This window comes from Arachis hypogaea, chromosome 4 (assembly GCF_003086295.3).
Source record: "Arachis hypogaea cultivar Tifrunner chromosome 4, arahy.Tifrunner.gnm2.J5K5, whole genome shotgun sequence".
Taxonomy (NCBI): Eukaryota; Viridiplantae; Streptophyta; class Magnoliopsida; order Fabales; family Fabaceae; genus Arachis; species Arachis hypogaea.
Window position 1 is genome coordinate 125,981,183 of NC_092039.1, and position 24,599 is coordinate 126,005,781.

The window sequence follows — 24,599 nt, forward strand, 5'->3', positions numbered from 1 at the left end:
ATTATGAGTAATAATTGCATCAGTAGCATCCCAGAATGCTTCTTCACACACATGAGATCTCTAGCAATACTTGACCTATCTTTCTGTAGGTATTTAACATCTTTGCCGGAATCGCTGTCGGACTTATCTTGTCTTGTTTCTCTACTGCTTGATGCATGTAAAGCTTTGGCAAAGGTGCCTCCATTGGGAAGGCTTCAAAAATTGTCAAGGTTGGTAATTTCAGACACTCAAGTTGAGGTAGTTCCTGGCTTGGAAATGCTAACAAACTTGACATGGCTTGATCTATCTTACAATGAAAAGTTGAGGTTAGAATCAGGGAGGGTGCTGCGTGGTCTGACCAAATTGCAATATCTGGATCTCTTCAAAGCTGCTCTGCTAAATGTGGAAATAGAGGATGTACAAGGGCTGACCACACTTGAATATTTAGTGGCCGGCTTTAATGACTGCAAAAGCTATGACAATTATGTGGCAAGTATATGGAACACAGGTTCTGCACCCAAATCTTATCTTCTCTATTTGGGTAGTACCGCTAACTCTCAATGGATTTTTGATTCTAAATATGATACTGGTCCACGTTGTGACGACCACCAAATTGTACATTTATTAGATTGCGAAGAATCCCCTCATTTGCTGCCAAAAGATCTTACCAAAATCTTTATTGAACGTAATCCGCGTTGGAAAAGTTTATGTGATGCTCTGTCAAATATTACTCCTTCTTCTTTGGAGAACATTCAAATTGGGAGATGCACAGAAATGAAGAGCGTGCTTTGTTCATTTGGTAATTGTTCCTTTTGCAGTAATCTCAACAACCTTCAATCCTTGCAGCTTTACGCTTTGGAGAGCTTAACAGTCATTTGTAAAGAAGATGTTGCTGTTACTGATACAACAACACAGCCTCTCAAACCAAATGCCGTCTTCTCTCATCTCAGTCGCTTAGAGATCTCATCTTGCAATGGGATAGAAACGTTGGTAACAGCAGGGTTATTGCCCCAACTTCAAAACCTGCAGACATTAACTGTGGAGGGTTGTCGATCATTGAGAGAAATATTTGCAGCGAGTAGCAGTGGTGCTGATAGTGATGATGCTGCTTCCACCATCATTACACTCCCCAACTTAACCTCACTCTATTTGTGTGACTTGCCAATGTTAGAGACTCTGTGCAAAGGAATTATAATCTCCGAATCATTGCCGAAATTTGTGATCCGTGGGTGTCCCAAGTTAGAAAGTCGGTCTCCATTTGAAGTCTCATCATCATCATTTACTTCTTACACATGACTTTCTTTTGGGCTCTGGTAAGGGCTCCAATTGATGCTTGAGTTTGGGTGTTTTCAGCTAGTAGTGGAATAACTTCTACAGGGCTCAGTCAATGCAAGTGGGCCGAGCGACATTTTGGGTTTGGCTTATTTTCATTTGGGCTTGCCCATGTGTTGGATTGACGTGTGTGAAATTCGTGTTCACTATTTTAGGTACTGGAGTTGCCTAGGATGAGTTGATAGTTTGTGAACATTTTTAATTTAGTGGTTTTGGGTATTTGATGTTCTAATAAATCTAGTCCATTTAAATTTTTTTATAACAAATTTAAAGATTCAAATCAAAGTAACAATACTAATTTACTACCCAATAAAGAAAAACTATATTTAAAGATCAATTTACATGTTAATATATTATTAAATATTAAAAATATTTAAGATAAGCTCGTATTAATATTTAATTTAATTTTATTTTATTTCTAATGCTTAAAATAAATTTTAATTATATTTTTATAACCGTCGACTAACATTTAAATATTTCTAATTTTTACCCCTCTATGCGCACTATTGTTATCATTATCAACAATCTCAATACCATCGTGAGGATCATCGCCAATCCGCCACCACCGCCGCCACGATCATCCCTCCTTTTTCTCATCATCATCATCAATCACACTATATCTCTCCACTGACCACCCAACGGCCACTGTCCCCAAATTCCACGAACCATCACCCAACCACCATGGCCTCCAATCTCATTTTATGTTAGATGATTTTTATTTTGTTACACTTAATGTAAAAAAAAAATATACAAAAATACTATGTATATATTAAAAATTAATTATTAAATTAATTATTATTTATGTTTATATATATATATATATTATTTTGTAAAGAATAAATTTTATATGAAAATATATATTTTATATTTTTATTATGTATTTTATATAAATAATTAATTTAATAAACCTTTTAAATCAACCACAAAAATTATATAACACATAATTTTAAGTAAAAATTTTTATTTTTATTCCCTCAATTATTTAACACATAACTTTTGAATTTTAAATTAGATAAGAGTTCCCACGAAGCAAAAAAAAGAGAATCTCTCTTAGAAATGATATTTTTTTATTATTAGAATTCCCTTTCACATACAAATTGGTGTTTTTTTTTTTATTTTTATTCATTCGGAACTCACATTACATAATTTTCCTTCTAAATTAATTAGTGCACAAGATTTGTAATTTTACTTTGTTATTCAGATTTTGTTAATTTGTTTTCTTTTTTTGTTATACACAATAAAGAGATTATCACTTTATATATGACTATATATATATACAAATAATGTAACTCTTAAAATTCATCATAAGTCATCACTCTTTAATTATTACGATATTCTTAAATTCAACGTACAAAAAATTTTAATTAATTTATATTATTTTTTATATTGCCAAATTTCAATAATCACTAACAAGTCGGTTGTAAGTTGAAACATGTTTATCGACAAATGGATTGCCGTCCAAATAATATAATAAAAACGGATCTTCTTGCCAATGTTAGAGACTGTGTGCAATGGAATTATAATCTCATCGGAGATTGCTAGATGTCCCAAGTTAGAGAGTCACTCTCGATTTCAAGTCTCTTCATCATCATAGTTACACCTTACACCTTACATTTTATTTAAATCCTTATTGTCTTCTATAATTCTAATTTTCTAGTTTAGTTATAATGTTTTGGAGGGTTAATAACTGAATACCACTACTCAAATGTTTCCCCTCATGTCATCCCTTTCGTCTATTAAATTCTTACCACCTTTCTTTATTTATTTTGCCACTCCTTTTTCTACTCCATTTGTTATCATGACTTATTATTTGAGCTCTCTTATATTGGTTTTTGTTCTCTCCTTACCGACGTATAACTCATCCCGACGAGAAGTTTGAAGACATTCATCGACGGACGAGCTATACACCGGCCAAACTCAGCAAGAACAGTTTTTATTTTCCAACCCTATTAAAATAGCCTAAACTTTAAAAAAAAAATACCTTTTAATTCAAGTCTTACTAAATATTAAGAAATTAAAGTAACTCTTTAACTTGATACTTACGTATATCTTCAATTTTTGTCATATTTGTAATTTTGAGTTTAATAAATTCAAAAATTTATTGTTAGGGTAAGATAAAATTTGAAATTTTTGTGTAATTAGGTTTTATTATATTAATTGATGTCAAGATTAACTTATTAGAGTTATTGTTATGTTTGTGATATTAGATTCTCAAAAAGAACCAATCTAAAACCTATAGAGTAAAAATCTCTCTTTTAGATAGTTTGTGACTATGAATAAATATTGTATCTGTATTTAGATTTTAGTATTTTGAAATCAATTACTTAGTTATTTACTAATTTATTAAAGAGAAAAGTTTAGTATACAAGCGATTAGGGCTTGTAACTATTACAAGTTCATTAACGCCTAATCCACTAAAACGCGCTGCAACTCCTACGTCACTTACACGCGCTATACAAAGATCCCGCGTTTGTATAACTACCAAATTTAAAAGATTTGTTTCCTTCTTTGTTTTCTTTCTTTTCAAATTTCATCGTTCTTCTTCTCGCGCGTCTTCCCCTGGTTTTTCGATCGTTCTTTTCCTCTCCTTTCTCATTGGTTTGTTCTTCGTCATTGACGTTAGTTTTTCTCTCTGTAACTCCAGCTTCGTTTTGACATGGTGTATTTATAGTTTTTGACATGGTGTATTCTGCAACCTCTCTGTTGTTGATGACCAGTTTGTTCCAAAGGTTGGAATGACCTTTACCACCCTTGAAGATGCTGGAAAATTTTACAGGAACTATACCAAGGTTGCAGGTTTTTCTACAAGAGTTCAGAGCACAAATAGAAAGGAAAACGAGATTAAGAATCAATTGATTACATGTAGCAGAGAGGAAAAATGAAACTCTCATAGCAAAGACTCATTTGATAGGAATTGGAATGATTTTCTGCTAAACTTTGGTCTTGTGGACAACAAGTGGCTTTCATGTAGTGTTGGGTTAAAATCTGCAGCAGAGGTGTAAATTTAATTTTTTATCAGGTGTATTTATAGTCTGTGTTTGGGTGTATTATGCAGATCTCTATGCAGACCGTCATATATGGGTTTCAATCTATCTGATCACCACTTCATATTATAGTACCTGTAAATCAGAAATTTTGAATACACCAGAGAGAGTTTAATTAATTTTGGTCTTGTGGACAACAAGTGGCTTTCAGGTAGTGTTGGGTTAAAATCTGCAGCAGGGGTGTAAATTTAATTTATAATCGGGTGTATTTATAGTCTGTGTTTGGGTGTATTATGCAGATCTCTATGCAAACCGTCATATATGGGTTCCAATCTATTTGGATCACCACTTCATATTATAGTACCTGTAAATCAGACATTTTGAATACACCAGAGAGAGTTTAATTAATTTTGGTCTTGTGGACAACAAGTGGCTTTCAGGTAGTGTTGGGTTAAAATCTGCAGCAGAGGTGTAAATTTAATTTTTTATCGGGTGTATTTATAGTCTGTGTTTGGGTGTATTATGCAGATCTCTATGCAGACCGTCATATATGGGTTCCAATCTATCTGGATCACCACTTCATATTATAATACTTGTAAATCAGACATTTTGAATACACCAGAGAGAGTTTAATTAATTTTGGTCTTGTGGACAACAAGTGGCTTTCAGGTAGTGTTGGGTTAAAATCTGCAGCAGAGGTGTAAATTTAATTTTTTATCGGGTGTATTTATAGTCTGTGTTTGGGTGTATTATGCAGATCTCTATGCAGACCGTCATATATGGGTTCCAATCTATCTGGATCACCACTTCATATTATAGTACCTGTAAATCAGAAATTTTGAATACACCAGAGAGAGTTTAATTATGGAAAAAAAATTACTTATAATTGGAACAAATATATTTACACCATGTGTTCAATTTCTTAGAACAAGAAGATCAATAAAACCTAGAAGAACATAGAAGAACAGTAAAACATAGTTCTTCGATTTCGAAATCAGAAACAGAAATGTGAAAAATGTACAAGATGAGTAAAACAATAACGTACCTTGAATAATATTTTGTTGATGGTTTCTGCTATTATTTGCGACGAGTTCAAATGTCTCTTCAGTTTGGAATGTTACTCGAAACTTGAGGATTTGTGTTATCTTTGAAGGAGAAGAGGAAGAGTGAGCCATAACGAACGGTTTTTTCGAAGCGTAATCGTTCGAGTGACGCGCGTGAAATTGACGCTCCATTTAAAGGGAGGGAGTGCGCGTGGATTAAACTTGAGTTGGGCCAACTTGTAAGAATTGTATGCGTTATTTGCTTGTATGTGTAGCGGGGCCCTTTATTAAATATTTTATAAAGAAAATTTTACCTGAGATATAATATTGTGTTGAAATGAATTAAGTTTGACATTTAAGAAATTTAATTCCAATTTAAATATTTTTTTTGTATTTACACTAGATATAAATTTAGTATTGAATTTGAACAAAGTTATCATATGGATTAATATTGGATTGATCATGCACTTATTGATTTGTTTGGCAATTATTAGCTTGATATATTTTGTATGTCAAAATACTTTGAAAGATTTAGACTTGATGCACCTTGTCTACATAATTATATTTTCAGGACCATATGAAATGGAAGATAATATTTGTTTGTTTCATATTTACAAAATCAGTGAAAAATGTATGTTTTAGAATTCATACAATGGGAAAAAAAATTAAGTGTATTTTTATCTGTTATTATGACTTTAATTTTTTGAATTAGATAACATTCCGCTTATATTTCATAAAAATTGAAAGTTTGAACGTTTTGATAGTTATAATTAATTATCAATGTGTTTGAATATATTTCTATCACCATTATTAAAAGTAAATATTTAGTTTAGCTAAGAGTTTATTATTTATACAATTATTTTTTGGAGACTATGGATACATGTTTTATCACTGAATTGCAAAACTACTTGCATTTTTTTCAGATATGGATCTTGATTCTAATCTCACTTCAACAGTCCGCTTAAGGATTTAATGATTTATGTAAATAGTTTGAAAACTCTTTAGACATAATAAACTGCTCTATATGATCCAGACAAAGTCCAACTTTAGTGGCCTGAAATAGGTTGTTTTATATACAAACCTATTGAATTATATTTTGCTGTAAACACCAAATTATAATTTTCTGTAAATATGCTAAATTTATGTTAAATACTTAAATATAATGTTTGAGTATGTGTTGTTCGAACTTGTTTGGCGTTGGAGATGACCCGAACATATCAGGCATTTTCTGTGGTTAGTTACTAATAATGCAATCCTAACTAACGCGGAGAGACAACGTCGTCACTTATCAAACTCCTCTCTCTGTCCAAGATGTAGCAATCACAGTGAAACCACACTTCATGTACTAAGAGATTGTGCTTTTGCGTCTAGCATCTGGAATGCCTTTTTATCCCCAATGTGAAAACAAGGTTTCTTTAATTCAAGCTTGCATGATTGGATTAAAGCTAACCTTTCTGCACACAACAACTGGCAATGCATTTTTGGTGTCGCTACATCCTCAATCTGGTTCTTCCGCAACAAGCTAATTTTCGAAAGTAAAGACAGTCATGCACCTTCAGTCCTAGCTCAAATTCGAACCCGAAGTGATGAGTTCAGCCGATTCACAAGGAATACGACTCAATTAAGCACCTATAGTGCCAAGCATGATCGTCCAATATGCTGGACTCCCCCTAGCGAAGGTGTTGTGAAACTAAATGTTGATGGCTCTCTTTTTGCGCATATAAATAATGCGGCATGTGGTGGAATTGTTAGGAACCATCTTGGAGGCTTCGTGAAAGGCTTCTCTTGTAACCTTGGAAGTTGCTCAATTATGCATGCTGAGCTTTGGGGTATAATCTATGGTCTTAAAATTGCCTCTAATCTTACTCAGTCTATTGTTATCATGGAATCTGATTCAACTGCTGCTCTGAAATTTATCTCTCATGGATGTCCTGCAGGCCACCCGTGCTCTTCCCTTGTTGAAGAAATTAAGATCCATGCAAATCGAATTCCTCAAATATATTGGAGTCATGTTCCTAGGGAAGCAAACTTTGCTGCTGATCATTTAGCAAAGAAAGGACAATACCTCCCATTTAGATTGCATACTTTTGATTCGACCCCTGCTGAGATTGCACACATTCTTGTCACTGATATAGCTGCTGCTCCCCTCTTTAGAGGACTGGTCTAGTTGTTTTTCTTTGTTCTGTTTGGGGTCTTTGAACCCCCCCCCCCCCCCCCTTCTCACAAAAAAAAAGTATAATTTGGTGTAAATATGCTAAATTTATGTTAAATACTTAAATATAATGTTTGAGCATGTGTTGTTTATTAGTATTATGAGAAATTCTATTTGTTTTGTTTTTTTTTTTCGGCCGAATTGGATTGCGACGATGTAATCTCGTTAATATGTTTATTGCACTCTTATTGCTTCACTGAGCGCTCTCTGTTACTTGTATATATTATTTTGAAGCATAATTTACTTAATACATGACTTTTGTGAGTTTTACACAAATTCTGAAATTTAATACCATGCCCATGAGTACAAGAACGAACTTATTCCTTTTAATTTTTAAAACAAGCAAAATATTCTTGATATTTCAATTTTGATTGAAAAAATTATAAACAAATTCAATAACGGCATATGACTTGAGACTAGCAGAACAATATTAATACGAAGACACCGTCATGAGATTCAAACAAATCAAACAGCAGGAAATTAAACGACAGAAATACAAAACATTTGAATACAATCAATTTCCATTGGGAGGTAGCTATGATTCCAATCTCTACTAATACTTGAAGCTACACTATCCGAATGCCTACAATTAATTATCAACAAATACCAGAGGGTCCGAATATTCATCACAACATTAATTAAAAAAGAAGCTAAACATGACACTCAATTACCGCTCCTCCTATGTGCCCCGGTGGTTATAAACTGGGATCTACATCCAACAATTTGTTAATACAAGGTGACTTCCGACATCATTTCCTAAAGTCGATGAGGGTCAAAAGACAACACACCAAACCTCCATTCTCATGAAGATGGTGTATAATTATGTAGTCAGAAACTTCAAAATCGACATACCAATCTTCTTACCTATTGAAGCTTCACCCGGTTGCGGCTGGTAGTCTTCATCATCCACATCCTCGTCCTCGTCCTCGTCGCCAATGGCATCTTGGCTGTGGGATTCGCTCCTATTCTCGGCATCATGTTCCTCCACATTATCCGTTGTTCCATTCACCTCTTCGCTCAAGGCCATATTGTTCGTAAATTCCCTTGTTGTCTCATCATAAACATCCTCTTTCTCCACAATTCTCTCAGACTGAAGACATAACAACTTGCACTTTCAACCTCCGGAACCGAACATATCAAAGTTTGATGAAAAATAACACCATGAATGTGCATGTTCAAATTGCTATACTAAAAAAGCTTACCTGTTCAACATGTATGCTTCCACCGTTCTCATTAGTAACATCTACTGAATGTGAAGAAGGTTTTGAGTTTACAATTCCTTCATCTGCATCTTTTACACGATCAACCTCTCTCTCACTTTCTGTGCCAGCCCCAGACATTGCTCTAACGGATGAGGTTGTTGCTCCACTATAAACATTCAGTGCACACATCCAAGTCAGAGGACAGAAAATCCAATAACCATTAAGCAACTATCGCCTGTAATAATAGAATAAAAGATTATAGATCTAAATGAGCTAAAAAGGTACTTACGCTTTTGATCGCCTCAGATTATATCTAGTTCCAGCAGCAGCTTGTACAGGAGGAGCAGCAGTCTTCTGTCGCCTCCTTTTGTTTTGCGCTGCTACTATGCTGTCAGACTGTCCTTCACTGGCATCACCATCATGCCCACCAACAGTTTGAGATGTCTGAGCTCGATTTCGCTTCCGTGTGTTCACTTGCGTCCTTCTAGTGGATGGTTTCAGGTGTTCAGAATTCGTGTTGGCAGAATCCTCAGCATTTCCATTTGGTAACTCCGACTCATGATCATTCACAGATTCCCCAGGTACAGCCTCAGCAGCTTTTGAGTCACCAAGTATAGCCTTAGCCTCTTTGAGAACAGCTTTCACCGTTTGTGTACGCTTTACTTTCCTCCCACCTTTGCGAGGTTTCTGCTGCTCAAAGTTTTCTTCAGGGGGCTGGGAATCTTCGGGTGCCTTACTGTTGATATTACTCTGATTATCAATTGATGGTTCATGGTTTACCTCAGCCTCAGCAACATCATTGCCAGATTGTACCCTTCCAACATCAAAAGAATCATTTACAATAGCAAATGACAACTCAGCTTCATTTTCAGTGCCGGGAATTCTCTGTTGTGAATCTTCATTATTTTCCTCCACAGTCAAATCAACCACATCTCTTAAGCTCTCAACATCTTCAGACTCTCTCTTTCTAATTGGGGAAATCTTGAAAATGTTAGTGCATTTGCGTAGAAAAGAAATTGTGCGTGCAGAAACTGGCGACTTTGGATCAGCAGCAGGCGATGCATCAGTATTTTGCCTTGAAGCAGCAGCCAAGTTCACATTAGAACCACCCTGAATATTCCCGGCCAATTTTGGGAGAGAAGGTACCTCTATATTCTCAATGTCATCCGAAGATTGTAAATTAGACAGCACAAATTCAGAGATCATTTCCCCACAGTTTTGGCAACTCCTAAATTTCTCAACATAGTCAATAAAACGACGTCTCTCCAGAATAAATTGTTCCCTCTGACTTTTGAGCTTCCTATTAAGGTCAACAAGAACATCTATATCCTCCTGCATCTCCATCCTTTGCCTTTCAAGATGATTTTTACTCTCATCAGCTTCTCGTTTCTCCTTCTCTAGTTTAGTTCTTTGAAGTTTCATTTCCTCCATTTCTCTATTAGACACTTCTCTCAGGAAATTAATATTGTTCAATTCACTCTCTCTTTTTTCCTCAAATAATTGCCTCCTCTCTAGGAATTCTTTTTCCTTCTGCTCAAACTGATTCTGCATATCAGCTTCAAGTTCTTTTTTTCGCAGCTCAAAATCCAGAAGCATTTGGCTTCTCTCACTTTGAGCTTTCTCAGCCAGACTTGACTTCTCCAACTCCATTTCAGCAGCAAAAGACTCTTTGGCCAACTTAATAGTTTCCAACTCCCTTTGTACATAATCCTGTGCAGCCTGCTTCTCATTCTTTAACTTCTCTTCTTCATGTTGTTGGAGTTTTAACATTTCTTCCTTCTGCTTAATCACATCTTTTAGCTCTTTCTCAGTATCAGCTCTTTTTACATCCAGCTCATCCCATTCTCTTTCAAAAGTCTCCTTTTGTTGCCTCAGGTCATCAGCTTCCTTCAGAAGCAGTTCTTTCTGCAGCCTGTACTGATCAGCTTCATGCTTCAATTGTGACTGCAAGCGCAAATATTCAGATCTCTCCTCATCAGTGACTTTAAGACGATTTATCTCTTCATTTATCTTCGATAACTCTTCTTCATTGTTAGCCCTTATTTTTTCAACTTCAGCCTTAAGACTGAGCAATTCCTCTTTCTCATTTTCTATTTTCCGTCTCTCCTTCTGCATGTTGTTTTCCTCAGCCTTAATAGATTTCTCCCTTTCCTTCAAAGCTTTTAACTTCTGTTCATACTCTTTCTCTTTCTCCTTGAGTTTTTCTGCTCTCTTTTCCAGTGCCTGCTCACGTTTTGCAACTTTCTCCTCCATATGGCTGATTTCAGCTTCTTTATTCTCCAATTCGACCAATCTATTCTTCAATCCATCTTCAAAGGATTTTCTTTTCTCCTCTAATTCCAATTCAAACTCCTGCTTCTTTACCTCTAGAATGGCATTGTGTTCATCAAGACGCTTCTGAATCTCGACCTGCAAAATAGATCAGACTGCGGTAAGCTTAAAGAAATGTAAAGCAGTAGTAACAAATGCATGTGTGCTGCCATCTAAGCAGTGATGCTCCCAACACAATGATATTATGAGTACTTAACAATTAGACACTTCTGTTCCAATCATAACACCATTCGAAAGCAGACCAAAAAACAATTACAACACAACCAGCCTGCAAACTTTAGTTGTCATAGCTTGTTGAATGCTAACTTATTTTAGGAAAGGAAATTTACACAGCCATTAGATACCCATCTCCTGAATGTCCCAGACTTGATAAATAACAAGAAAATAGGAAGCACACAGGCTTACATTTTCCCTCGCACTGAGTTTTTCCTCCCATGCAGATAACTCCTTCTCTTTGAGGTCCAAATTTACTTTAATAGAATCACACTCCTGCATCAAAATGATATTGACCGATTTAAATTTCAATCACAATGACATAATTAAAAGTAACAAACAATATCACCAGAGGCACAAATATTTACCTTCTCCTTTACAGTTAAATTTGCAAGCCTTTTGTTCATATCATCTTCTTTACTTCTCAAGGTTAAATTAGAAGCATCAATATTCTTCTGTGCATCTTCAAGGTCCTTCTCTTTCTGCCTGCATATCCTGTCATTCTCATTAGCCCTCTGTTCTCTTTCATTGAGAATTCTTTGACCTTTGGCTAGCCTCTCTTCTCCCTCCTGCAGTTTCTTTTCCCATTCTCGCAAGTCCTCTCTCTGCTTTGATAAAGTACTCTCATGTGCTTCTTGCCTGTTGCAAATCATATCATAATGCATTATAAACAAGAAGTACAGTACATATTACAATAAGAAAACAGTAAAACCTTTTAAGAACAAATAGTTTAGAGTTATCAGGAGTACTCTGCAATCAGAGATAAGCGATCCCTTCGAAGCAAAGCTTCTTGAGACTCAAGATCGTGTGATTTTCTGTCAATCTCTGAACTCTTTCTGCTTATTTCTGCAAGTTTGGCATCAGCAGAGCGCAACTTGGCTTCCACTTCTAAAGATTTCTCTTCAATGCTAGCTACCAATGCATTTGCTTCCGCCAACTTTGACTCTGCAGAAAATTTAATATTTGCATGCTCTGAGCGCATTTCTCGCACAGCCTTCTCTAGCTGTTTATGCAAAAAGTTTTACAGATTAGCAAGCAATAATCATTTTGTTAATTATTAAAATAAGAAAAGAATAATCAAGGTTTCCACAAATAAGCTTTAATATAAGAATCATGCTTTTCTTTATTTTGAAAAAGAAGAAATCGACACTAATACAAGTATTTATATAATAATAAAAAAACTTACATCAAGCACACATTCTTTCTCAACACCCAAGGCCTTCCTCAGATGCTCTTCCCGCTTCTCTGCCTCAGAGATGGCAATTAAATGAGCAGATTTTTCTCTTTCAAGAGCATCCTTCACTTCTGCCAAATCTTGATTCAGCTCATTATACTTAGAGCTCCACTCTTTTTTCTCAATCAAGAGAAGCCCCATATTATATTGATACTCGTAAAGCTGGCCCCCAAAAAAGAGAACAAATTAACCAAAGTAACCATGAACAAGAAGCAGTGTACACTACTACATATAGATAAAAGTGGACATTTGACCAAAATCCAATTTCCTAAGCAGTGGCAAAATTGGAAGAAAGTAAAGAAGAAAACACTGGAAAGCTTTATGAACTAATACCCACAAGACAAAGACAGACTTGAGAGCTAAATTGCCACAAGCCTAGTTCTTTGGACAAGATAACAAGCTGCCAACCCAAAACCAAAGTTAAAATTTCAGAACCCAAAAAGTAGGTTGAAATTTCACGAAACAGCCTGAATCCGGTTTACACTGGAATTACTCTCTTAATTTACACAAGAAATAAGAACCAAACGTTCAAATCAAAACCAAGAATTTCAAACCACCCCCCCCCCAAAAAAAAAAAAAAACCCTCAAGTACCATCCTCTCTCCTAGTCTTATCCATAACTTCAAAGTAAATAAATTTTTAAATTACTAAAACACACATACGAGGCTACATCAGCAAAAAAGGGATAACGAATAACAACTCCGAACAGTGAAAAACAATTAAACAATCTAAAAAATCATAAGCAGAAGTTAATATATATATATATATAATTACCTCCTTCTCGAGGCTGGAAATCCTCTCAGCCAAAGCCTCTCGATCCAAGCTGGCGCCATTCTCACCAAAAGCCAAACCTTTACCCTTTGAAGCGCCACCCTCACCGGAACTCGGAGCCGAACCAGACCCGGTTCCACGCGCCCCACTCTTACCGGGGGTGAGGGACCAGCCCGGCCACGCCCTCTGCGGCGTAAACATCACCAAACCCTCACTCTCCCACCGAGAATCCGAAACCTCACACACCGAATTCCATCGAAGAAGAAGAAGAATCTCCGAAGAATTTGTCTAATTCGAAGTAGCGAAAACCCTAAAAAGTTAGAAAGAAAATCACTTTGTGAATAGAAGGAAGAAAACCCTAAGTTCCCGGACTCCAACCGTTGGTCCCAAATTCCGGCGAATTGAGGATTTGAAGTCCGATAACGTCTCAAAAATGCTCAAACGGTTCTTTCTCTCTCTTTCTTACACTCTCTCTCTCTCTCTCTCTCTTCTTCTTCCTTCACTTTCTTTGGTGTCTTTGCTTTTTGCGCGGATCGCTCACGTTCTTTGATTTTATTTTAATAGTTTTATTTTGGGGTCATGGAGTTGAAATTACTGGAGTAGCCTTTGCTCTTAATGGTTGTGGAACTAAGGGGAGGGTAATCTGGGGATTTCGGAAGGTTGCTTTATGAGTTTGGAACGTGGGCTCTCGTGGGTGTTCACTGGTTTGACCGTTTTGCCCATGGTTGGTAGAATGTAAGGAATAAAGAGGACTAACGTTGCAGCTGTATTAACTTGAATCTTCTCCTACACTAATTAAATTTTTATATTAATTATGGTTTAAATGATCATCTCCAACATGATTTTCATTCATTAGTTGAATGAAATTGGTATATCAAAATAAAATTCTATTTCAGTTAAGTTTCCTTTCTTAAAATATATTCCAAAATTGAAAGAAATTTGAAATAGAAAATTTTGATTCATCACTCTTATATAATCACTATTTGATATTTTGAGTTCAAAATTTTAGAATTACTCATTTAAAGTCAAAAGTTATATGTTGAACATTCTACTAAGAATTTGAATCATAACTTAAGTACTTTGATTACGACCATAAAATAAAAGTAATCAAGGGTGCTTTTGTTTTATATTTAAGATGCTACTTTTTTTTTATATCTATATATATATATCTTTAAAAAATGTGATATTATAGTTTGAAATGTATGTCATTTACTAGTTTGAAAACATTTTCCTTATAAATATAGAAATACGATTAGTAAAGTTGGGACTCGAGGGGTATTTCGGTAAAAATGATATTAGGTGTTTGGATTTTGGAGAATATGCCATTTGATATTGAATTGAGAATGCCACGGTGTATGAGTGCTGTTAACTAGGAAAGTGCCCAATTGAGTTGAGGGTGTTTCAAGATAAGCATCGCCTTTGTCGCATTTGTGCTTAATCATTATGTTGAGTTTAATTTTTCACTTAACTACTTAGGGACTCTTTGGTCACTCTATCTCTCTATCTAGTGTCTAGGATACTTTATGAACAAAAAACTATGACCTTTTTCTGTCGTTTGTTGGTTGTAAAACACTATAACATAGGACTAAAACATTTGTAATAGTAATAACAATAATGTTATGTTAATTATTAAATAAATATAATAATATAAGGAGTTAAGGACTTTGGCACAAGGAAGACAACAAATGAAAAAGGTTAAACAAGATCAATTTTGGTTGTGGTATGGATTGTGATGTAATGCAACCTATTATGTCTTTAAACATTTAGGTACTCTCTTAATCCACTTTGAGGTATCTTTGACTAAAACTAGAAATTAGTTTAAGTTTGGAGTCCTGATTTATAATAATCTTTGTCAGCGATATTCATTGGATTTTTATTGGAAAATTAAAGTTTATCCAAAAAGGAAAAAAAAAGTACAAAGGATATATGAATGGAACATGACCGATTGTGATGGTTTGAAGGCGGTGCCTTGTAAGTTGAGCATGAACAGGTAGAAATGTAACTGCCAAGTTTACTCTCAAAAAGTTTTAATTTGTTTCAAGGATTATTCAACCTATGAAAAAATTTCTGAAAAATTTAGATGTTCCTCCTCCATGACTTTTCAGAACGATGAAAGGATTAATTCCTTAGACTAATTCTCCTTGGCTTTTGACATTCAGGTAAACTAATAATAATATATTAGCATGATTATTAAGTTGTTATTATTAGATAAAAACTCAGCTCCAGTCGACTGTCATTAGATAAAAATTTAGTCAAATCAGTCAAACTATTTAACGACTTTCAACTATCAAATTTACGTAAAGTTGATTATAATTGAATTTCCACCTTATTATTATTTTCACATTTCATTTCATCTGATCTACATAAAATCCGCAAATATGCCAAACTTTATTAAAGTAAAATAGTATCGGATTTGTTTCGTGTACCATTGATTGTATAATTCTGGTGGTTTCTCTTGATTCGTAATGGAGAATCGGAATGACTTCATTCTTTTACCAGTTATATTATATATAAACAATTAACAATAACAACTGGTAAATTCTCTAATACAAATAGCGAAACCTATTAAACACGTGTTCAATACTAATCATCCTACATAGATTTAGGGTATATCTCCAATTTCAAAGTCCAAATTCATTTGACCACTTAGCCATGATTATAAATCCTTAATAGAACTTATATGAGCAATTGTATTATGTACAATCCTGAAGTTTAGATTGTCTTAAATAGTCAACATTTGTGCTTTATATTTATCTTCTATTTAAGTCAATATTATCCAATTCTCCAATTTTTTCACATTAAGAGTATTAGTTTCCTAACCTCCTTTTTCCTCTAATACCTTTTGTAAATGAACAAAGTTTGAATGTAAAACATGCCCGCATAGCCACACACTCCACGCACATCCAACCAAATTCTCTATTTAAATAATCAAATGAAGTTGGACGCTAAACAATTGTGGCTACCACTTGCCTTAACTTCGAACATTTTAACACGGGCTGCATTTTAATACTGAGCTGTCATAAGTCTTAACAAGGAAGATATACAAATCCTTTGGCTGGGAGAGCAAATGCAAAAGATGCTGAGTTGGTGAAGTTCATTGATCACTATGACAGAGTGGTTAGGATTTGCAGTATCACCTCTCTTTGCACAGGTGGGCCACTGTAGTTCAGATGTAACCGACCTCTCATTTTCTATGGCGTCTTTATTTTCAATGAAATTCCCTATTTAGGATAAAATACTTGCGGTGGCACAAGCTTACAAGACGCACTTGTAGTTGTCAACTTCAGGAGATGGTAATGAAACTTTGTTTGAATTCATGCTATATACATCAGGATAATGCAAAAGTTGAGAAAAAGAAGAAAATCATGGGTTCAAATTATATCAACCTAATGGGGCAGCAGTAAATATAAACACAGCAACAATATAAGGGACAAGGATTAACTAACCCCCAAAATTGTGACTGAACAAGTCAACTATCCAAAATTTGAAGAACCGTTACAAGGAAAAAAAAAAAAAAGTGTTCATGTGAGGATTCGTGGCAAAATTAAAATCTGTCTGGAGAGACGACAATTCGCACTCTTCACTGCGACAGGCCAATGCCAACAAGGGCACAAAATTTCAGAACAAGAAAGAGGCTCACTACATTATTCAAAGATGAGAAAATAGTACACAGAAAGATGCAATACAACAATCTTCTCAAATTTTATTGCTGCCAGGCTGCTACATGGGGATTTCAGCGCCCATAAACTTGAGATGATCCGCATTTGCATTATTTATATCCACAGCTGTTCTCTCCTATATTCTCTTACAATTACAGGAACACTTGTTGGTGGGACCTGCCAACAATTGTAAACAATCATGACCTATGGTGAAGAATATGCAAATGATAGTGTCCCTTTTAAAAGGGACAAACAATCTATGCTCACAAGGTTTGCCTAGGACAAGGTGCACATCTATAACCTTCATTGGATAAAAGCACTTACCATGCCATAATCTGTGACTATCATTGAAATATAATCTGAAGGAGTTGCATCATAACTGGCATCAATTTGAAGAAAATCAAAGTCAGTAAACATTTTTGGTGGTCTTTTATGTATTATCTGAAGGTGCTTACATCAAATTTAGAAGTTGCAGATTTTCAGTATTGGCCCAACCATCCAAGTAGTTGACATCCTCTCTACCTAGAACCTTGGAAATGACTTCTGGATCACCTGAAAGAAAACCCAATAAACATTAACATTCTTTCAGACAAGGAAATAATAGATCCTCATAGTTTGTGACTGTTTACATACCGAGTTCATTTGAGCATATCGAATCAAGTTGTACCCTTTCACTAAATTTATAAGCCTCACAACACACTAAAACAGGGACACGAAACGAATGAGCAATCATTGCAACACATGCAGTCCCAACTCCTGAATAAACTGTCCCATTAGACAAAACTGATGAAGCACCCAAAAACACACGAGTGACTTCATGCATTATGTAGGAAAGTGCATTTATTTGAGTGTATGTACAGCTAAGACCTTTCTCCACCAACCTCCGAAGCAAAATTTTTCCTCTAAGCTGTGGACGAGAATCAACTATTATAACTCGAAACTGTTTTCCTAACTTATGTGCATGTAACAGTATCATTTCAACAGCCGATGACAATCCATAAGTAAGAAGAACATCACCATCTCTTATTTTTGTGACTGCGTGCTTAACTATCACCTTGTCAGCAAGTATAATCTTCTCATTTATAAAACGCTCAATATCTGAGTGTAGAGAAGCTTTTGATTCGGACTCAGACAGTGTCAAAGGTAGTTTAGCAATTCGAGTTTTAAGAAATTTTATTGCATTTCCCATACTGATACAAAGAGGCCGACACTCAATGAGGAATGAAACATAGCTACTTATTTTTGCTGTTAGGTCTCTCACAAAAGTCTTCTCCGGTGGAACTCGGTAGTCTCTGATGGCATCTTGAAATGCTTGAAGCATTGCAATGCAACGAGCATTACTGCCAGATATATTGCCAGACAGATACTGCAAACCCGCCTGATAATCATAAAGACTACCATGGTTAAGGGAATAACCATAGAATTTTTACAATATGGCTCATAGTATCTCAGTATTATACAATTTTGACACCATTCACAATGAACTTCTTAGTTGCAGATAGTATAGGCAAGAAAATACACTGCAGGTATAACAATATAATATAATAATACAAGTGACTTGAAGTCAGGTGTTTTATCAAATTGAACGCCCAACAATCAATTTTTATTGATGAAAAATTAAGCAAAAAACTTAGAAAAAGTTTAAAGAGAATTAAGTGCTGAACCTGTGTTAAATAATTAGCAATTAATTAAGTATCTAAAGCTATATGAAACTAAACCATTTCAAGTGATTGATTTAAACACGAAAAGTTTTGCTGCACAATATCGGCAATGACCTCTAATCTGCTGAACATTTAAAACTGTTTTATTTCTATGTTGCAAGAAATAACTGATTTTGAACTTTACGATAGGCCTATATGGGTTTGTCAACTCCTTCATCAGGACAAGAAGGGATCCCAGGGTAAGGAACATCAACTTATCCTGTGGCATTATTTCACAATTGAGTCATGAGTATGAAGCCATGAACATCACAGATATTGTGAAATGATGACTCCTGGCTGTATAACAAGAATGATTGTAACAAGACACAACAAGGAAATAAGATAGCCACCTTATAAACTGCAGGATGCACAGTATCAAGCTGGAAAAACTTCGCCTCAAGATCTGGAAGAAGACTCCCATGTTCATACTGTGGCAAATGCCTGAACAACTCAACTCTGTTCCTAGCTTCTGTTTGTTTTACCACAGCACGCCGTTTAGCTTTCTCCACTCTGCTTTCATCATCATATTGCATGCGTGGTTGAGGAACATCTTTCTTTCTATCCTTTTCTGGTGGACGATCACATCCCTTCTTCTCAGACGCTGCAACTGAAGAATTATCTACTTTGTGTGGGGGCTTTATGGCCTTAGCTGGTTTTGCAGTCCCAGAAGTTACAGTTCCAGATGCCTTATTTCCTTCAGCTAATAAGACAATAAGACATTATATAATAACATAATAATGAGCAGGCAACTGTTCATTGGAAAAAGAAATTTCATGAAAACAAGTCATAAGTTCCCAATTTAAACTTGTTGAAAGAAGTGTTAATACAGAAATTGAGTCTTTGCCGGGTGGGTCTAATCTGAAGATTAAACTGGGTCCAAATAACAAAATTGTATGGCATTTCCAACGGAAGAGCTCGAAGATAGACATAAAATCAATAATCAAATGTCATTTCCTTGTTCACAAAAACTTAAAAAATAAAAGATTTTTTAGAATTGGTGTGATGATCACAACTAAACATGCAATAGTTCTAATCAAAGTAGGGCATAATAATTGCTAATACCTTTTGCAGCAGCCTTTGCAGCTCGTTGTGCTTCTTGAAGAGCACGTCTTTCCGCTTTTGTGGTCTTATCTTTCTTCTGCTTTGAATTTGTAGCTTGGTCTTTTGCTTCCAATGCTGATCCTCCTCCATTATCTGCTTTCTCTCTTCCTAGAGGTGATTAAGGAAGGAATAAGAAAAGGATTAACAAAGTGATTTGATTTCTAAACAAAGTCATATATGCAAGAAAGAAAGAAAAATTAGAAAACGAAAAAATACCACATAGGGAGACCAGAGAGAGAGGAACATTCGATGCCATCCATAATTAACAAGAAGCAAGTTTGACAAAAAAGAAAATGAAAATTTTCAAAAATCAACTTTTAAAACCAAACACGTACTATCAAGACGAATTAAAGTCAACACCAATTTCACGTATAGGATAGTTATAGCTTCCCATGTGCCGACACAAACCTCAATCTATCATCTTAAATTGCGGTTCAACAATCCAACCTTCATAGGGCAAACAATAAAATGATCTTCATACTCAAAGCACATAATTCTCCACTTGAATTCTCACTAGTAATACAAAAAACATTTAAATGAAGCTCATATTCAAAAAGCACGTAAATTCACAACACAAAAAGCACTTAAAATAAGACTCATATTCAAACATGAACCCTCCACTTCAATTCAAATTAGATTCATATTCAAAGCGCATAAATTCTACCCTTCAATTCACTCAACAAACAGCACTTAATGACTTCAAATTCAAAATCACATAAATTCTCCACTTAAATTCAATTCAAAGTCAAACAACGGAATAACCAAAACTAAACAAGAGAAGCAAAACCTAACCGCGAATCCCTAGGGAGGAATCATTCACCACCGAGACCGTAGTCAATCCGCTCGCCGGAACGCTGCTAGCCTTCGCCGCCGGCGACTCGAATCCGCCACGAGGAAACGAAGTCGCCGCCTTCCCTCCGCCGCGACCAGGCGAAGCCACCGCAGCTCCATTCAAGCAGTAATCTCCGTCACCACCGCCAACGAACCTGCTGGAAGAGTACGAAGACGACGCCGGAGACATCGGAGCTGGAAAGAGCTCCGACGAGCTCCCGTAGCTCCCGCCAGCAACAACGGAACCCTCGATGGAAACAGAAGATGCACCTGGCACAGTCGGCGCCAGCGGCCGAGCATGGTGAAGGAGATTTTCCGACGAGTGGCGCGGCGGAGGGATCATGACGGGAGAGAGGGAAGAGGAAGGAAGGGGGATCGGGTCGGGAAGACCCGGTTGTGAGAGTTCTGGTGGAGCAAAGAACCCGACCTTTCGAACCTTGGGGTCAATGACGGCGCGTGGAGCTCGGCGCGTGTCCATTGGTGATTGATTAAACAGAAAAAAGAGTGAGGAAGTGAAAGATGTTAGGGTTTTTGAACAGAGAAGAACAACGAGCAGAGCATTGTTTTGGGGTTTTTCGAGTTTCGATTATTTTGTTTTCGTTTTTCTGTGAAATTTTGATTTCGGATTGAATGTGACTCAGAGTGCGCAGCCGAAAAGGTGAAAATGAATGAGAAAAAAAAAGATTATTATATGAATATTTTTTTCCCTTTGTTTGATGCTTTTGCAGGTTTGAGTTGATAGAGTTTATCAGTTTTCTCTGAATCTCATCTCACTCTCACTCTCCAGCTATATTTTCTTCCATGTTATCGTTATTTTTCGAAAATCTCAATTGGAGGTAAATTACTAAATTTGACATGATAATAATATCTACATTTAATTTATATGTTTTCTCAAAAAAAAATAATTTTCATGTATTATTAATTTATTATTATTATTAGAAAAACATGCTTTACTGACTTTTGTATAGAATACAATAATCAAATTCAATACAACTTCATAGATAAATTTTCTTTTATACAAGAAAAACAATATTTTTCTTTTTTATTTTTTTTAACTCTTAGAATTGAAAGAAAAACAATAGAGATTCCTTTTCCGATGCTGTGGAAAGTGGAAACAATTTTGTTTTAATGGATTCCTTTTTTTCACCACTTTATACCTGACTCTTAACTCGTTAAATTGAATAATTTCAATGGTTTTAGTTTTAGAGAGGAGACTGATATTTTGCAAGTATCTGTACAATTCGTACTACACATAACACGCTTACACAGGAGTTTATAGTACACAGTACTTTCAAGTGCTCTGTGTATAAAATTAAATCCACACCTTATCTGAATTATAATTGAACTACCACTACCTTATCCTCACTTATAAAGTAAATAATAATAATTTAAACAAAGCTATACGTTTAGTTTATTCTAAATTAATTTCAAATCTACTTTGCTTTTTCTTATGTCAATCCTTTGTCATCACCCCATTTAAGATATTGTTAAGATAAACTCATCCCCGTCAGAATGGAAAAAATGTTTAAACTCATAATTTAGGGCTAATCATGTAAATTGTTATATAAGCAAAACTTCATCAATAATTCCATTGTCGTCCAGCGGTTAGGATACCTGGCTTTCACCCAGGAGACCCGGGTTCGATTCCCGGCAATGGAAATTTTATCTTTTTTTTCTTTAATTACTTCTGAATTCTGATGCTGTCAAACTTATAATTAAGTGAATGATGAACAAGTGCCATGGTTTTATCATATATCATTCTATGATCAGCTAGGTCCCCTTCATTCTTCAATTTCATAATGTTTTCCTATGCTTTACAGAAAAGCATATAAAAATGGCATCAAATGTTCTTCATCTGCCATTGGAATTGATTCAGGCTGGAAGAGTTCTAGGAACAGTCACAGACTCAAAAAGGTTTGAAAAATGGAATATTCCGTTGCCGGGACTTGAACCCGGGTCTTTCGGGTGAAAGCCGAATATCCTAACCAACTAGACTACAACGGATTGTTGATTTGGTTTTGTGGCAAATTTTATTAATCTTATAACTACTTATATTTCTTTGTTATTAAATCTTAACAAAAGAACGTTTGAAACAATTTTAGAGCATATATATACTTAAGATTATCTATTAGTTACTTTAGTGAATCATACACTATTACCCTCACAATATTGTGCTAAAATTATTACTATCTCAACTTCATATAATAATTATCAATGTTTTGAAATACCCAACCAAAACAACTGAAATATACTGCTATCAAATACTCCATTTATTAATTTCACGAGCATGTCTGTGATTGATAAATATTGAATGGCAAGTGCTCATGATGTTAGGCAATGCATCTTCTTGTGACACGAGAGAACCAGAAAAAAAGAGATATATATAAAAAAAAAAAAAAAAGTGGGGACTGAATAGTGAATGCGTACACAAGTCACAAGATGCTATACATAATTTTCATCAGAAGACATTGACAAAACAGGTTTGTCGCTATTTCCTTATCAATAAACACTAGTAACAAATTAAACTGAAAAAGCACAAACAAATCGTAGTTATTACTTATTAGTTGATTTGATTGCCATGCATGGCTGTTGCCTGATTAATTAATATATTTACCGAATCATCATATTATAATAATAATAATAATAATAATTAATAATCTAAGAATTTGGATCACATAATGTATATATAGCCACACTTACATGCATGTGATGATATGATGCCACTTTAATTATATCTTGGTCCACACTCATGATCATGTAACACAAGAAATATATATATAGCCCCTACCATTATATTCATGTACACGAAATTAGATTGTCTCAATTAAAATGGTTAAGTGTTATACATCATCATCATTATAAATAACTCATGATGAGTTCAATTCCAACACTTATGCATCCACCAAGGAATTGAATTCAATTCATCACCTAATAAGATCCAATAAGGCATTGCAGCATCATATGGCTATGCTTAGTTTAATTTTTGAAACCCCACAAAAATCATATATAGTAATTTTATCTAGGCAAAGGCTAACAGACAAATCGTTTGTCGGTTTCAGACTTTTTCACATATATAAACTAAACCAAACATGTGCGGGTAATAATTGATTTTTGGTGATTGATCATACTATGATTGATATGTACATGAATCTATCATACATTATTTATCTATGTATTCTCCAACATCAATATTGAATAAATCACTGTATATACATATATATGTAACCAGCCAAAACCCCAGAACTACTACTTTTGGGTTATTCACAGCATAAAGGACCACAACACAGATTCAACAACACATAAACCATCTAGTTTGACTCAACAATCTTAAAAAAAAAAAAATTCACAAGAGCGATAGAAGATATCATGGTGATAAATAATTTGTTTTTTGCATGCATGGTTCGTTGTTGTTATTAAATTTAATTAATTTGGTGTTCAAAGCAGTTGAAACTTGAAAAAAGTGAACGCTAGCTCAAGAGAGAATGGAGCAGCGAAACACAAAGAACAAGTGAATCCAATTTCCGTTTAATTATTATGTTGGTTTATATAATTTCACTCAATTTTTAACTAGCTTTTTGTATTTTTTATTTTAATTAAATTTTTATACTACTTTTAATTTTATAATTAAGTCATTTCTAGTATTAAAGTTAATTGAATATTTTTTTATAAATTAAAAATATTTATAATTAAAAATTTAATTAGATATTTAACCACATATATTTTAGAATAAATATTTTATTAATTTTAACATTTTTGACATTAAAATTATCTAATTACAAAATTAAAAGTATTTTGAATATTTAATTAAAAAAATATATAAAAATTTTATTAAAAATTTAGTAAAATTATAGAGATTAATAAAATAATTAAACCTTTAATTTTCAAAATGAATTGAATGATAAATCATACTTTTTTTAAGTAAAAAAGTTTAACATAGTAAAGTGAAACAAAAAGAAAAAAAAAAAACTCATCACACTAAAGATAGCAATTCCTAATTATCTTTAGCAT

The 24,599-nt window shown here is 34.6% G+C and overlaps 2 protein-coding genes and 2 non-coding genes across 4 annotated transcripts; 1 reads left to right on the forward strand and 3 right to left on the reverse strand.

Moving 5' to 3' along the window:
* Positions 1 to 8,053: 8,053 nt before the first annotated feature.
* LOC112798015 (nuclear matrix constituent protein 1) lies at positions 8,054 to 13,929 on the reverse strand. Its single transcript, XM_025841161.3, has 8 exons — positions 13,304 to 13,929; positions 12,483 to 12,692; positions 12,046 to 12,299; positions 11,665 to 11,935; positions 11,489 to 11,572; positions 9,042 to 11,161; positions 8,753 to 8,918; positions 8,054 to 8,640 (listed from the first exon to the last, which is right to left on the reverse strand). Exons 1-8 carry the CDS (start codon positions 13,499 to 13,501, stop codon positions 8,371 to 8,373), a joined length of 3,573 nt encoding a protein of 1,190 aa, XP_025696946.1. The 5' UTR covers positions 13,502 to 13,929; the 3' UTR covers positions 8,054 to 8,370.
* Positions 13,930 to 16,724: 2,795 nt separating this feature from the next.
* Positions 16,725 to 21,933, reverse strand: LOC112798016 (uncharacterized). Its single transcript, XM_025841162.3, has 7 exons — positions 20,553 to 21,933; positions 19,722 to 19,868; positions 19,010 to 19,359; positions 17,593 to 18,337; positions 17,415 to 17,511; positions 17,284 to 17,338; positions 16,725 to 17,136 (listed from the first exon to the last, which is right to left on the reverse strand). The coding sequence occupies exons 1-7, from the start codon at positions 21,067 to 21,069 to the stop codon at positions 17,074 to 17,076; spliced, it is 1,974 nt and encodes a 657-aa protein (XP_025696947.1). The 5' UTR covers positions 21,070 to 21,933; the 3' UTR covers positions 16,725 to 17,073.
* Positions 21,934 to 22,178: 245 nt separating this feature from the next.
* Positions 22,179 to 22,250, forward strand: TRNAE-UUC (transfer RNA glutamic acid (anticodon UUC)). The gene has a single exon. It is a non-coding gene; the product is annotated as a tRNA-Glu (tRNA).
* Positions 22,251 to 22,522: 272 nt separating this feature from the next.
* TRNAE-UUC (transfer RNA glutamic acid (anticodon UUC)) lies at positions 22,523 to 22,595 on the reverse strand. Its single transcript has one exon. It is a non-coding gene; the product is annotated as a tRNA-Glu (tRNA).
* Between the last annotated feature and the right edge of the window lie 2,004 nt (positions 22,596 to 24,599).